The following is a 13,601-nucleotide window of genomic DNA, read 5'->3' on the forward strand; positions in this document are numbered from 1 at the left end:
ATCTCACACTGCTCTCATTATGGGATGTTGTTTTGGAGGCTAGAAGGCTCCCTCTAAGAAGCCTGCATATGGCTATTTATTGGTGCATTTACATCTAACCCTACTGAGCTCAGAGTGGCATTTTATTTTCATTACACCCATCCAGGAAGCAGGTTTATATGATGTAGGGTGGCTAAAGATGGATATTAACCAAGCCAGTGTGGTAGTGAAGGTAGTGAGATGGGGAACCTTTGGCTCTCCAGATAGTGTTGGACTACAATTGCCATTACGTTGACCATTGGTCATACTGGGTGGGCACTGCAGGGCTACAGGTTCTCCATTCTTGTTATACTGAATCAAAATAGGAACCTGAGCGGCTTGCATTGTCCCCCACCCTCCACTAGGACTCAAAGAGCACACAAACAAGCTGAGGAAGGACCTGATTTTCCAGTCAGTGGAAGCTAAATTGGTACAGTGCTGATTGGTTGGCCCCTTGTGTCAATCATGAAGCTCCCTTGCCTCATTCTCAGAGTTGGACTCTGCTCAGTGCTAATTGGCTAGTCCTTGTGTCAATTATTATGTGGGCTGTTCACAGTGCTATCTGGCTGGTCCTTGTATCAACTGTGAAGCTACATCTCCTTCTAAGAGCAGGGCTATGCATAACACTGATTGGTTAGCCATTATGTCAGTCTTAAAGCCAACATCCATCCTTGTCAGAGCACTTTTCCAAGTGTTACAAAATAGAGAAGGGAAGGCTTCCTATTTCCTGTGCACCAGGGGATGGGTGCCTCTTCCAACACTGTGGAGAGAGACAGATGGAGATAATTAGAAAATGATGGGGGAATTGCATTTTCTGAATTCCTCTTCGGTTGGAGGAGGAACCTGGTTCTCACCTGTAGTTTGCCTGGTGGTCTGGCACTCGCTTGATCCCCTATGGAATATGAGGGCAGGCAAAGGCACTCTGGCTGCTGCGACCCCTCGATCCCGTTCTTGGAAGCACAGGTTATTCTGATAATCGGGTTTTTAAAATTGGGTGCTGTGGTCTAAACCACAGAGCCTAGGGCTTGCCGATTAGAAGGTTGGCAGTTCAAATCCCCGCAACGGGGTGAGCTCCCATTATTCGGTCCCTGCTCCTGCCAACCTAGCAGTTTGAAAGCACATCAAAGTGCAAGTTGATAAATAGGTACCGTTCTGGCGGGAAGGTAAATGGCATTTCTGTGCGCTGCTCTGGTTCGCCAGAAGTGGCTTAGTCCTGCTGGCCACATGACCCGGATGCTGTACGCCGGCTCCCTTGGCCAATAAAGCGAGATGAGTGCTGCAACCCCAAAGTTGTCTGCGACTGGATTTAACAGTCAGGGGTCCCTTTACCTTTACCTTTACCTTTACCTTTACCTTTACCTTTACCTGTGTGTGCTAGAGATAGTGAGATAAGAAACTGCAAAAATGAACCCAGCCACAAGGATTAAAAAAGTTTGGATTGAGAGGGGTTTTCATTCAGTGAACGAGACGATGGGAGGAGGGGAGCCTACAGTTTGCTTATATCAAAGATTTTCTCTACATTTATGATACAGCAACTCTCCCTGGAATACAAGTTCTTTTAAAAAATATCTATACAAGTGAGGAAGGAAGAAATTGGAATATAATATGGAATTTAACAAAACTGGAACTATGTGTGTGAGAGAAAGGAACTGAGAGGGAAGAGCGGGGGGGGGGGACACAACGCTTTGAAAATATGGAGCAAGGTCCTCCCTAACCTCCATTATCCACAAAGGAATGTGTTTGAGATAAGGACAATTGGCCATAAATCAGCGGTAAGCAAGAAATGTGTCTATCAGCTGCAGGAATAGAAGCTTTTGGATTAACTATTTGCAATCTGAATTCAGACCATTCTTCCTATGCTGGAAATATGGCGAAGATGGCTTGTTTATTAGAAGCCAAATCATGGGACCAAGTGATGCAGTGACTTTTGGAAACTGCGAGATAACTGCTTTTCCCGAGGCATGACGGGAACCATCAACAGTTGTAGGAATGAAGAATATAACACAATGGATGGGAAAACATCAAGGGGGGGGGAACTGTCACACACAGAAAAGAATAAGGATTACATTTAGAGTTCCTCACCTGAAACTTTATAAATTACCTATTATACCAACATGAATGAAATCACCAGATTGCAGCTGTTATATAAAGGATTATTATATCTGAATGGAATGGAATGAAAATTATTAAGATTTTGGAACCCCACAAAAATGCATAATAAGTACAGTGGTACCTCAGGTTACATACGCTTCAGGTTACATATGCTTCAGGTTACAGACTCCGCTAACCCAGAAATAGTGCTTCAGGTTAAGAACTTTGCTTCAGGATGAGAACAGAAATCGTGCTCTGGCGGCACAGCAACAGCAGGAGGCCCCATTAGCTAAAGTGGTGCTTCAGGTTAAGAACAGTTTCAGGTTAAGAACGGACCTCCGGAACGAATTAAGTACTTAACCTGAGGTACCACTGTAATCAAATCTAGCACGCAGGGAGGCCAGTTTGATTAAATTATATAATTTGACATTGGACCAATTGGCATTAATAATTGCATCAATTGGATAAAATTGGTACTGTTATAATGAGGCTGATATTGGAACAATTGGAAAATCAAGAAAAACATACTTTAGAAAATGAAATAGAGAAGGGAAGCTTTCTTTAAATGTGCTAAACAAATGGAAGGTGATAGGATACAGGTTTTGGGGGAAGAAAAACTCTGTCCAAAAGTAAAGCCTGAAACACAGGGACGCCAACACAGGCATAGAGACCTCACGCCCAGCCTTCCAGAAGGAGTTCCTGTTTGCTTACCCATTTCAGAGAACAGCCACGCTTGCCAGATGGAAGTTGTGCCCACCCTATTTCCTAAGGGCGTGTGTTGCTTGTTGGATCAACCACACCTGGAATACTGTGTCCAGTATTTAAGAAGGATATTGAGAAGCTGGAATGTGCCCAGAGCAAGACCACCAAGTTGATTAAGGGTCTGGAAACCAAGCCTTATGAAGAACAGTTGAAGGAGCTGGGTGTGTTTAGCCTAGAAAAGAGGAGACTGTGAGGAGATATGGTAAGTGGAGGTTGGGTGGCCATCTGTCATGTATAATCTAGTTGAGATTCCTGCACTACACAGGGTTGGACTAGATGATCCTTAGGGACCCCTTCCAAATATACAATTGTATGATACTGTGATTCTATGATTCTAATAATCTGCTTTTGATCAATTTAATTCCACTGATCCTTTTAAGCAGTGCTGTTGCCTTAATCATTTTATCTTCTGCTTGTAGCATTTTGGGTGTGACTGCAGCCTCATGTTGGCCATTCATTATCAGACCACCTTAAGGTGCCTTTTTTTTTTTTAAAAAAAGCAATATATATATATAATCTGACCAGATTGGGACACTTGATTCTGGAGGGAGAGAGTCAAAATGCAATACTACATAGGTCTACTGCGCTCAATAGGACTTGCTCCTGCGTAAGAGTGCATAGAACTGCACAGCTTCTCTCTCCCCCCACCATTGAAATCAGTGAGACTTAAGAAGATAAGAATCTGCAGGATCAGGCCAATGACCTATCTGGAGCAGCACAATGGCCAACCAGATGCCTGTGGGAAACCCGCAAGCAGGACTTGACCACAAGAGCACTTTCCCCTCCATGGATTCCAGACATTCAGAGGCATTAGAGCTTCTGACCATTGAGGCTGAGCCATCGTGACTCCTAGCTATAGACAGCCTTATCCTCTATTAATTTGCCCAGTCCTCTTTTAAAGCCTCTCAAGTTGTTGGCCATCAGTGCCTCCTGTAGGTGTGAGTTCCATAGTTTATCTATGTGCTATGTTTCTTTTATCTGTTCCGAATCTTCCAGCATTTAGCTTCATTGGATGGCTATGTGTTCTAGTGTTCTGAACAAGGGAGAAAAACTTTTCTCCATCCACCTTCTCCATGCAATGAATAATTTTATAACTTCTCTTATGTCAGCTCTCACTTGCCTTCTCTTTCAACTGAAAAGTTCCCAGTGCTGCAACGTTTCCTCAATGGGAAGTTGCTCCATTGCCTCGATCACTGAGCTTGCCCTCTTCTGAAACTTTTTCAACTCTACACTATACCAATGTGTACCAATGATTTTTATAATGGCACTACCATATTTGCAGTTTTGTTTTCAATTCCAAACCTTGAATTTAATTACCCCTCAAAAAGCAAATATTAGCAAGATGCTTCTATTTATTGCTCAGAAATATAGAAACCCCTCCCCTGTTCATTTTATTCTGATTTAAGTAAAGGATGAAGTAGCAATGTATGAGAATTTCGCTGGAAAAGGCCACCCTGTTTAATGCTTAAACACCTCTTTCCTGCCCAGAGTTCATTTTATTGTCCATGCAAGAATGATGGCACTCAACTCTGTTAGACAGAACTTATGGCCTCCCATGCCTGGCTGGCCACAATGAACATCCCTTCATTAATTATTTGGTCTTAACCTATTACTGCAATTAACTGTGCAACAATTTAACCTGCAAGTTGGAGGGTCATTACTTGGTCAATGACTGATGGAGGAGAAAGGGTTAGCATTGCTTCAGGAAGGGCTGGAAGAAAGCAGAAAATAAAAGTAGAGTAAATTAAAAGCTGCTCTCATCAGCTAAATGGGTTCACTGATAATTTCACAGCAGTTCCCTTGCATCCATAATTCTTCTTCCTTGATTTATGGCATACATTAGCCAAAGACGACAGTTTTCATCCTATGGGCAAACAAACAAATAAGAGCAGGGAGCCAAGAAGTCATAAAGAAGCTTCCTCAAACTGAACCAGAGCACTGAATCCATCTTGCACACATTTGTCTGCTTTGAGAGCCAGGAATGTTCTTAGGCTCCAACTCCCATCAGCTCCAGACAGCATAGCCAATGGCCAGGCATGATGGGAGCTGGTGTCTAATAAAATCTGGAGGGCTACAAGTTCCCAAGTGTTTCCCCCTCAAATGACGGTTCTTCTCCAGAAATGCAGGGCCAAGATCACCCCCTTGCCCTATTTAAACTTTCAGTAGGGTTCTGATCAATTCTGGAGCTATACTCTAGGCCAGGGGTAGCCAATGTAGCATCTCCCAATGTTGTTGGACTAGAACTCTCATCGTCCCCAACCAGCATGGCAAATGATCAGGTATTATGAGAGTTGTAGTTCAAAAACATCTGGACAGCACCACATTAGCTCCCCCTGCTCTTGGCTCTTTGTTCAATTGCATGTTAGCCTCAGTCCGTGGTCCTGAAATTATATTTGCCACTTGAGACTTCTGACTGATGATGTAGACTCATTGCTACTTCCTGTCTGTTTGATAGGGATGGAGGAAAATGTCATTCAATCCACTCTTGGCCAGGGGGAAGCAGCATGGTGCCTTCCAAATTTCATACAATCATAGAGTTGGAAGGGATCCCTGCAATGCAGGAATCTTTTGCCCAACCTGGAGCTCAAACCCATGATCCTGAGAGATTAAGAGGCCTATGCTCTACCAACTGAGCTATTCAGGCATTTGGACTATAACCTCCATCAGGTCCAGGCAGCATAGCTGATCGTCTAGGATAATGGAAGCTGGAGTCCAGTATCATCTGAAGGGCTACAGGTTCCCCACCCATGCGCTAAGGTTTCAGGATGAGGTCTTTGTCAGCTCAGCCTGGTGATGATCAGTAGATGTGGCCTGGGACTGGGAGGGAGGAGAGTTAGAGTTGAAGTTATTGTGTTGGGAATACAAAAACCAGTGAGTTTATATTCAGGGCTTTTTTCTAGCTGGAACTCACCAGAACTCAGTTCCAGCACCTCTCAGGTGGGTGCCATTGCCATTCCAAGAGAATGAGGGAGGCATTCCGCCACCTCTTTTCCCCCTAGAAAAATAGTAATGTATATATTGAACTATGTACAGAATTTGTATATTGCACAACACACAAACAGTGCCCTATATGTATACATTGCATGTGCCTGATATGTGATCCAACAACTGTAATTGTTCATTTTAAGAAATGTAGATTTTAACATAACCAAACGAGTCCAGCTGATGTTGGAGGCTGCTTTTTATTGAGTTAGACCCCTTGGTCCATTATTGTCTATATGGCGGCTCTCCACAATTTCACACAGAGATTATTTCCCCATCTGGAGATTCCAGGGATTGAACCTGGGACCTTCTGCATGCCAAGCAGATGCTCAACCACTGAGCTATAACACATCGCCAATGAAATGTGCAGATTAGCTCACATCAAGATGTTTAGAACATTACATCCCTATCTGTACCATACACTTTTTTCTAATGGTGTCACCTGGGTATTTGCAACTCTGCCTTGCAGGTAGATTGGTGGGTGATACATGAAGTGAGACCTGTTCTTGAGCTTATAAATTCACTGTGTTATTCTGAATGAATACTTCTTTACACAAAGCAATTTATCCTACATTTTTAGCTTCACCCACCTCCTTGTTTACTATGTGTGCCTGCAAGGAATTCTGAATAAAGCATCCACAATAGATTGCCAAACCACAACAGAACAGCCATTTTGACACCAGCATGGTGTGTGTGTGCTGCAGTATGTGTTCACTACAGGCCATTTTTTATAGAAGTTGTATCTGTAGAATCTGTAGCATGAGGAGCTAGTCCTGTATAGCAGATCCCTCCCTTTCCCATGTCACCTTGTATTGAACTCCACATTCTGTTTCCTCACAAAGTCTTTAATTGACTCATCTTGTTCTTCATCAGAACCTTTCCAAAGAAGATTATTTGAGCATTTATCTACCTTTGCAGGGAAGTATTTTTTGCACATATTATGTGGCAGGAGAATTGCAATTCAGAGAAATGCAAATTTCAAAGGATGGCTGTATTTCAGTTCACATGTTCTTTTGGTATTGAAACTGTTGCTGATGTTCTATGGCAAAGGGATAACACATGGTTTGGCCTTTGGAAGATGATTTCCTGAGGCACTGTGGTCTTTCTGCTCATTAAGATGTTGTATGCAGCTGTGGGGCCCCTTCCCGCTGGCAACAACAACAACAACAACAACAACAACCACCACCCATTGGAATTATTCACCCTTCAATAGTCATCTTATTTGTTGCCAATATGAAGACTGATATTTTTGCAAAAGGAAAATCCATCCTGTTCATTGTTTGGCAGGCAGCAGCATTATTGGTTGCACTTTGGCCTGCTGTGCTATTTTTATGTCTGGGTAACAAGGGGCTGGAAGATTCATTTTGAGGGAAGGGAATCTTTGGTGCAGTAATCTGAGCAGGAGCTATTATGCCCAAGAATGCTCTCTTACACATCCCGAATTTTAAAAGTCATGAAATGCACAAGGGAGAGAGTGAGCAGCAACTGCCTGGAGTTGCTTCTTCGTCACTGATGCTCAGTTGTGAGCTCTGCCAAACTGTACAAATTAGTGATTCAGGAACAAGAGTAAGGTACATGGTTCTCCACTCCCATTTTTCTTGATGCCTTGTCATGACATTTGAGTCATGGGGCTCTTAAGAGCTCATGTAAACTCAGGATAACTCCCTGAGAGAAGAAAAAACAATAATCTAGGCACTTGAGTCTTCATTCTTTCAGTTAGGCAGACAGACAGTCATTTGATTTATATCCCAGTCATTGGCTGGACCAGAGCCCCCAAAGCAATGTACAACAGTCATTTTTAAAATGCAGTGGTTAAGCTACAAATCTTTCATTTTAAAAATTAAAGCCATGTAAGGGATGGGCCCACAAGAAAATGCCTTGGGGTGGGGAGAGACGAGAGCCTTTGAAAAACAGAATGATAAAAGGCAAAGAAGAAGAAGAAAGAAATGAAAATTAATGGCTTTCCACACTTGTGTTATTTATTTTATTTGTCTCTCACCTTTTTCTCCAAGGAGCTTTTCATGCTTCTCTCCCTCATTTAATCCCCACAACAACCCTGTGAGGTAGGTTACACTGAGAGAGGCAGTGATGGGCCAAAGCTCACCCCAGTGAGCATCATGGCTGAGTGGGTATTTCAGTGGTGCATGTGGATTTGCCTCATGCCCCCCCACTTGGGGAAAGAGACCTCAAGGTGGTCTTTTTCTTTGGGACAGGGCCTGAAACCAGGTGGGCCTGAGAGACCAGTGGGAGTGTGCAGGCTAGTCTGGTATTTAAGGCTACTCCGCCCACTCTTCTACACTGCCCTCCCTCCTTCCCTTTATAGTGTGGACTTTGGCTAGCCGTCTTTTGTGGTGCTGAGTAGAAACGGGGGTGGGGAGCTCCTAATTGGCACTTGGGACTTCCTGCTTTTGCCTGTTTCACACTGTTCAGTTTGTGCTGATTTGGCATTCAGTGCAGCAGGTGAGGAAAGGTGAGCCCTTAATTCACGGCTCCCCTGAGACATGATGGGGAGAGTAAGGGGTACTCCTGTGTCATCACCCACAGGTGGAGGCTTGCAGGTACTTGGTCTGCACATCATGGTGAACCCTGGACAGCAGGGAGACACTTCCCCCACCCTTGGCTGAGGAGCAAATAACCAGCTGGCTTACAAACCCAGCTTCCCTCTTATGTCATCATTGATTCCTCCCGTACTTAGTTATTTGGCTGATTGATAGAGTCTCTGATTCATTATATTTCAACCTAATAAGTTGTCTTAAGTCTTCTTCCTGGGAAAATGGAGGACATTTTAATTCTTTGGAACATGAATGGAGAAGGAAAAGAGCAGCAGGAGGGCCAGCTCTGAGTTGATCCACAGGCAGGTATGGGATGGTGTCCTCACCTCCTTGCTTGCCCTCCTCTCCTGTTTCCATCAGAGGGCAAGTAGTACGTGGGGGGAAAGGAAAAACAAAATGAATCCAATATAACACATTTTAAAACAAAGCAGCATTCTTGTAAATAAAAACACTACAGGCAGCCGGCAGACAGGTCAGACTAACCTGGACAAATAAGTGAGTTTTGACCTGGCACCAACATCAGAAACATTATCCAGTTGATGAGAAGTCTCTCTCCCTTGTGGCCACATCACAAACTTCACCCAGTGACGGGGCAAGACCTACGTGGTGGATCTGAAGACATGGGCAGGCTAGCGTTGTGAGAGGTGCTCCTTCAGCTATTTGAGTCCCACTTCACTTACGTACCAGCCCTTCAAGCACAAGGCTCCAGGGCAGGGGACAACAATATAAAAATACACCCACCCTGCCCATCACTATATCTCTGCTTCTGCCAGGAGCTGGAGTCAGGTATAGGTCAGCAATGAAAAGCATGGTGTAGGTGAAGGTAGCTCTTTATTCAAAGGAACAAAAAAAACGCAGGTCTAGTGACCCCAGCAGCTCTTCCCAGTAGGCCTTGCCTCAACAAAGCAGTGGTGAGGACTGAAGTCCCCACCTTCCCACCACTTTCTAAGGCTTCTGCTCTCCAGGGTCTTTCCCAAGCATTCACAAACTGTGTCTGTGCACAACCAATCTCTGTTCTGGGAGAGCAGGGGGAAGGGGAGCTGGTTGTAGCATGAGGGGGAGAGTCCCTGGATTCTTCAGCAGTCTGTCTCAGCTCTGCTTCTTGGCCATTCTCCTCTCCAGCCTTGGAGTATGAACTGCTCTCTGTCACAGCCTCTTCCTGCTCCATAAACCCTGTTTCCTCTTCTGCTTCTGACACCTTCTCCTCCCAGTCTGCTCCTTCTTCTCCCTCTGACCACTTATCCCACCGCCACTTCTTCTCCTAGGGGTTCCTACCTGGTGCCTCCCCCCACTCCTCTGCATCCAGCCAGTCCAGGACATCAGCTCTACTCTATCTCTCCTAGGTGTCAAAGGCCAGGTTAAAGAGGTATGTCTTCAACGTATGAGCAAAGCAATACAATGAAGTAGCCAGGTGCACCTCAATGAGGAGGAGATTCCACAGCTTAGGGGCTGCCACAGAGAATGCCCTGTCCTTAACTGCCACCCACAGACTTTTGAGGGTGGTGAAATGACCAGGAGGGCCTTCTCAACTGATCTTGACACAGTCTCAAACCAAGATGTGCTCCCCTAAGCCCACATCCCCAGCACATTCACACTCCTGTCTCAGTGACATCTATGCTGGCTTGCTCATGTCCACAGAATGGAAGATGGCAGGATCCTCGAGGACGTGCTCTATGGGGAGCTGGCACCAAGCCCATTGACAGACCACCTCTGCATTATAAAAAAAGTCTGCAAATGAGATATGACAGCTGGCAACATTAACACTGCCACGTGGGAATGCCTTGCAGAAGAGGCAGTGCCTCAGTCAGGTCATGTATCTACAGCAGTGACCAGAGATGGAATGACTAGTGGGAGGAGCACAGAAAGAAGAAATGCCACAGCACAACTGCATCAGCACAACCAGATGCCTTCACCTGCCCCAGCTGCCAGAAAACATCTCTCCTGTATCAGTCTCTTCAGCCCCAGCAGGTTCTGTAACTCTCCAATAGTTTGACTTCACCCCCAAAGCCACACTCTTCCATTGTCTCCCAAGACAGATCGATGCCAGCCAACTCCCCCCCCCCCAGCCATTGGCAGATTGTCTGATGTTCATGGAAACTGGAGTCCAAGAACATCTGGAGGGCTGCTCACCCCTCCCATTCTGCTTTAAAGTTAGCACTGGCACCTTGAATTGGTTTCAGAAGCATCTGGGCAGCCAACGTGGAGCATTTCTGAGGATGTCATTAACCAGGCAGGTGTTCAAGGCTTAATGGATTCATCCCCTTGGAAAGCAGGGTTTTCATTTATTCCATTTTTTTTACTCCCTTCAATAGCCATTTGCTTGTCTGATGAATTACACACATTTCTGTATGCATGGAAAGTAATAATGTTGCCATTAACATGGATGAGGTATGGTTGTGAATCGCTGTGGTAACAAGCCACACCTTTAGGAAGCCATTATGGACAAAGCCTTCAAGGAAACAGAACACAGATAAAGAGTGATGGATTGTTTTCCTCAGGCATCAGTGGGAGTCCTGGTGGTAAAGAAAGTCTATTTTCACCAAGGTTCTTAAATAACCATTTGGCTGAAAGGCAGTGCTTATTTGTGACAGATGGACTGTGGGTACAGCTGCTGTTAACCTTTGTGGACAAAATATCCACCCAAGAGGACACCTGAGCTGTGAGGCACAGACGCCAAATTGACCTGCAAACCCAAATCCAGAGGCTAATTTGCTTGGTCTGTGGCCATATGGAACCTCTGTATTTTTATTCATTGTTAAGCGGGGCAGGGTCCAGCTATACATAGGTATGCATGGGCAGATGCTGGACCCAGCTGTGGATGGGTCAGTCGGTATTCACTTGTTGCCATCACTCCTCTGTAACATAGATTTCTCCGTCTTAATTATGATGGGTCTAGATCAGCTCTTCTTTTTGTCAGGCCTCTGTCTTCACTTGGTCTCCCCACATGTAGGGCTGGTGACAGCAAAAGCCTCAGAGGATGACCTGTTTGCTCTCATTCTAGTTTGGGGCTATTCCTGAGAGGCAGGTGGTAAGATGGAGTTGAACCAAAAGTTCTCCTATGAGATTTTTTTGTATCTCAAGGGATGAGATACATCAACATATCTTTCAGCCTCTCCCTCCCACCGTCTAAGACCACCCCCCTTTTTATAAAGAGTTCTTGAGGATTTTGATCTTCTGATTCTGCTATGAACTGACTCTTTCCACACCTTCTGGACTAGAGTAGAACTGATTCAGCTTTTCTGATGCAGTGAAGAAGCAAAGAAAATGAAAACTGCATTTTTTTTTTTTAAATGTGCAGTTTAAGAGAAAATGTATTTAAAAATTTACCTATTTAAATAAATTGTGCAGTTGTTTTTTTATAAATCTTATTAATACAGAAATGTAGTGGAATTGAATTATAAGTGGACACATGTGGAAGTGATCCTTATTTCTTAGCAATGTCAAGTGTATACCTGGCAAGGGAGTGTGGCCAGTAGACACAGCAGCATTAGAGTACAGGATGGGTGAGCACCACCAGTCCCTCTCATGTCTTCACTTAACACATGTAAACACCCCTAATTTCTCCTGGGCTTTGTGGATTCAGTTGGTGGGGAGCTAATTTGTTCAGTGTCTGAAAGCAACTCTCAGCCTAGGATAGGGGTAGCCAACATGGCACTCTCCAGATGTTTTTGGACTCCGACTTGCAACAGCCTCAGCCAACATGGCTAACAGTCAAGGATGATGGGAACTGTACTCCAGTAACAGCCGGAGCGTACCCTGCTGGCTGCTTCTGGTCTCCAAGTTCACCTGATGACTTCTCCAGAGAAGGGTTGGGCAGGAGGCAGAGTGGAATCTCTGGGTGCTTTACAGTTGATCAAGGAGTGTTTCTGGATTTCCAAATTGTTTAAAAATGATATGACTTTTGCCACTGCAATTAAGCAGCTGAACTGAAGAATGCTAACCAGGAATGGGCTTTCTGTGCACAAGGCCTGTGGCCCCAGTTAAGGTCTGGCATGGCAGACAATAACTTAGGTTCAGAATGTGCACAAAGGAACCCAGTTCATTCATCCTAGCTGTGTGCTTTTTGCACCTCCAGTAGATCTATTAAAACCCCCCAGAGTTGATCTGAAAAGCCTGAACCCATCCCTGCTCTAGAGGATCTGGTTGAGCTGTCACACAGGACAACCCATAAGCAATAAATAGCCTGATGCCCTGTATCAACTGGAATGATAATTCACATTAGTCAGTGACCTATTTCTGAAAGTGCTTGATGCAAGGTATCATGAAGGAACTAGATGCCTTTCAAGCAGGATCCTTTGGTTTTGAGCAGGCAGCTATTTGAGATTCATAGCAGAGGAAAGCTATTTCGATAACTCTTCATAACAGCTTTTTAAAAATAAAAATAAAAAGAACAACAACCAACATTGATTTGTTCCTTTCCTTTCCTTTGGCAGGATGAAAAGAACCAAGTTTTAACCACCAACATTTGGCTACACATGGTGAGTGTTAAAGTTTAGAAGTTTCCTTTAAGAGGGTGATTTTATCAGTAACTTAGAAAGTTCTCATATGCCAAGATCTAGCTCCAGATTGTCTACACTGGCTAGCAGTTGCTCTCTGGGACTTCAAGCAGGGGACACCCCAGCCCTTCCCAGAGATGCTGGGGATTAAACCTGGGACCTTCTGCATGCAAAGCAGAGGCTCTATCATGGAGCTACAGCTCCTCCCTTTAAAAGAAACATGTGGGCACCATGGAAAGTGAAACTGCAGAGACCTAGAAGGCTGCTATATATCAAGCCAGACCAATGGTCCATCTAGTTCAGTATCATCCACACTGACCTGCAGCAGCTTTCCAGTTTTCCAGACAGGAGTGTTTCCTCAGTCCTACATAGAGATGCTGGGGATTGAACCTGGGACCTTCTGCATGCAAAGCAGATGTTCTACAGTAAAAACAGCAAAAAGACCTTAAAGGCTAACAGAATATGACAAGCTCAATATTTGCTCCTTGTGATTGGTTTAGTGAATGAATTCATTTAATAAAATATTGATTCTTTTCCATTGTAAGAGAGTGTCAGACATTAACTGCTACTGCATGCCAGCTGTCAAATATGGTCAGACATGCTGAGTGTGTGTCAGTAAGTCAGCTGTCCACTCTTGTGAAATCCCGAATACTATGGTAGGCCAGCTATCAGATGTTGTCCCAAATGGACAGCATTGACT

General features: G+C 44.5%; 1 protein-coding gene across 4 annotated transcripts in view; it reads left to right on the forward strand.

Annotated features, from left to right (window-relative positions):
- LOC307202934 (neuronal acetylcholine receptor subunit alpha-7) overlaps positions 1–13,601 on the forward strand; it is a 107,988-nt gene that overhangs the window by 45,856 nt on the left and 48,531 nt on the right. For 3 of the 4 annotated variants that reach the window (XM_079953368.1, XM_079953367.1, XM_079953369.1), the window contains exon 3: positions 12,839–12,883. In XM_079953368.1, coding sequence (XP_079809494.1) covers positions 12,839–12,883 — 45 coding nt within the window. Of the gene's footprint in view, positions 1–10,903; positions 11,122–12,838; positions 12,884–13,601 lie in introns of those variants that run through there. The other variant, XM_079953370.1, reaches the window with a different exon arrangement.

The sequence above is a fragment of the Podarcis cretensis genome (assembly GCF_951804945.1).
Source record: "Podarcis cretensis genome assembly, chromosome: 14".
Lineage (NCBI taxonomy): Eukaryota > Metazoa > Chordata > Lepidosauria > Squamata > Lacertidae > Podarcis > Podarcis cretensis.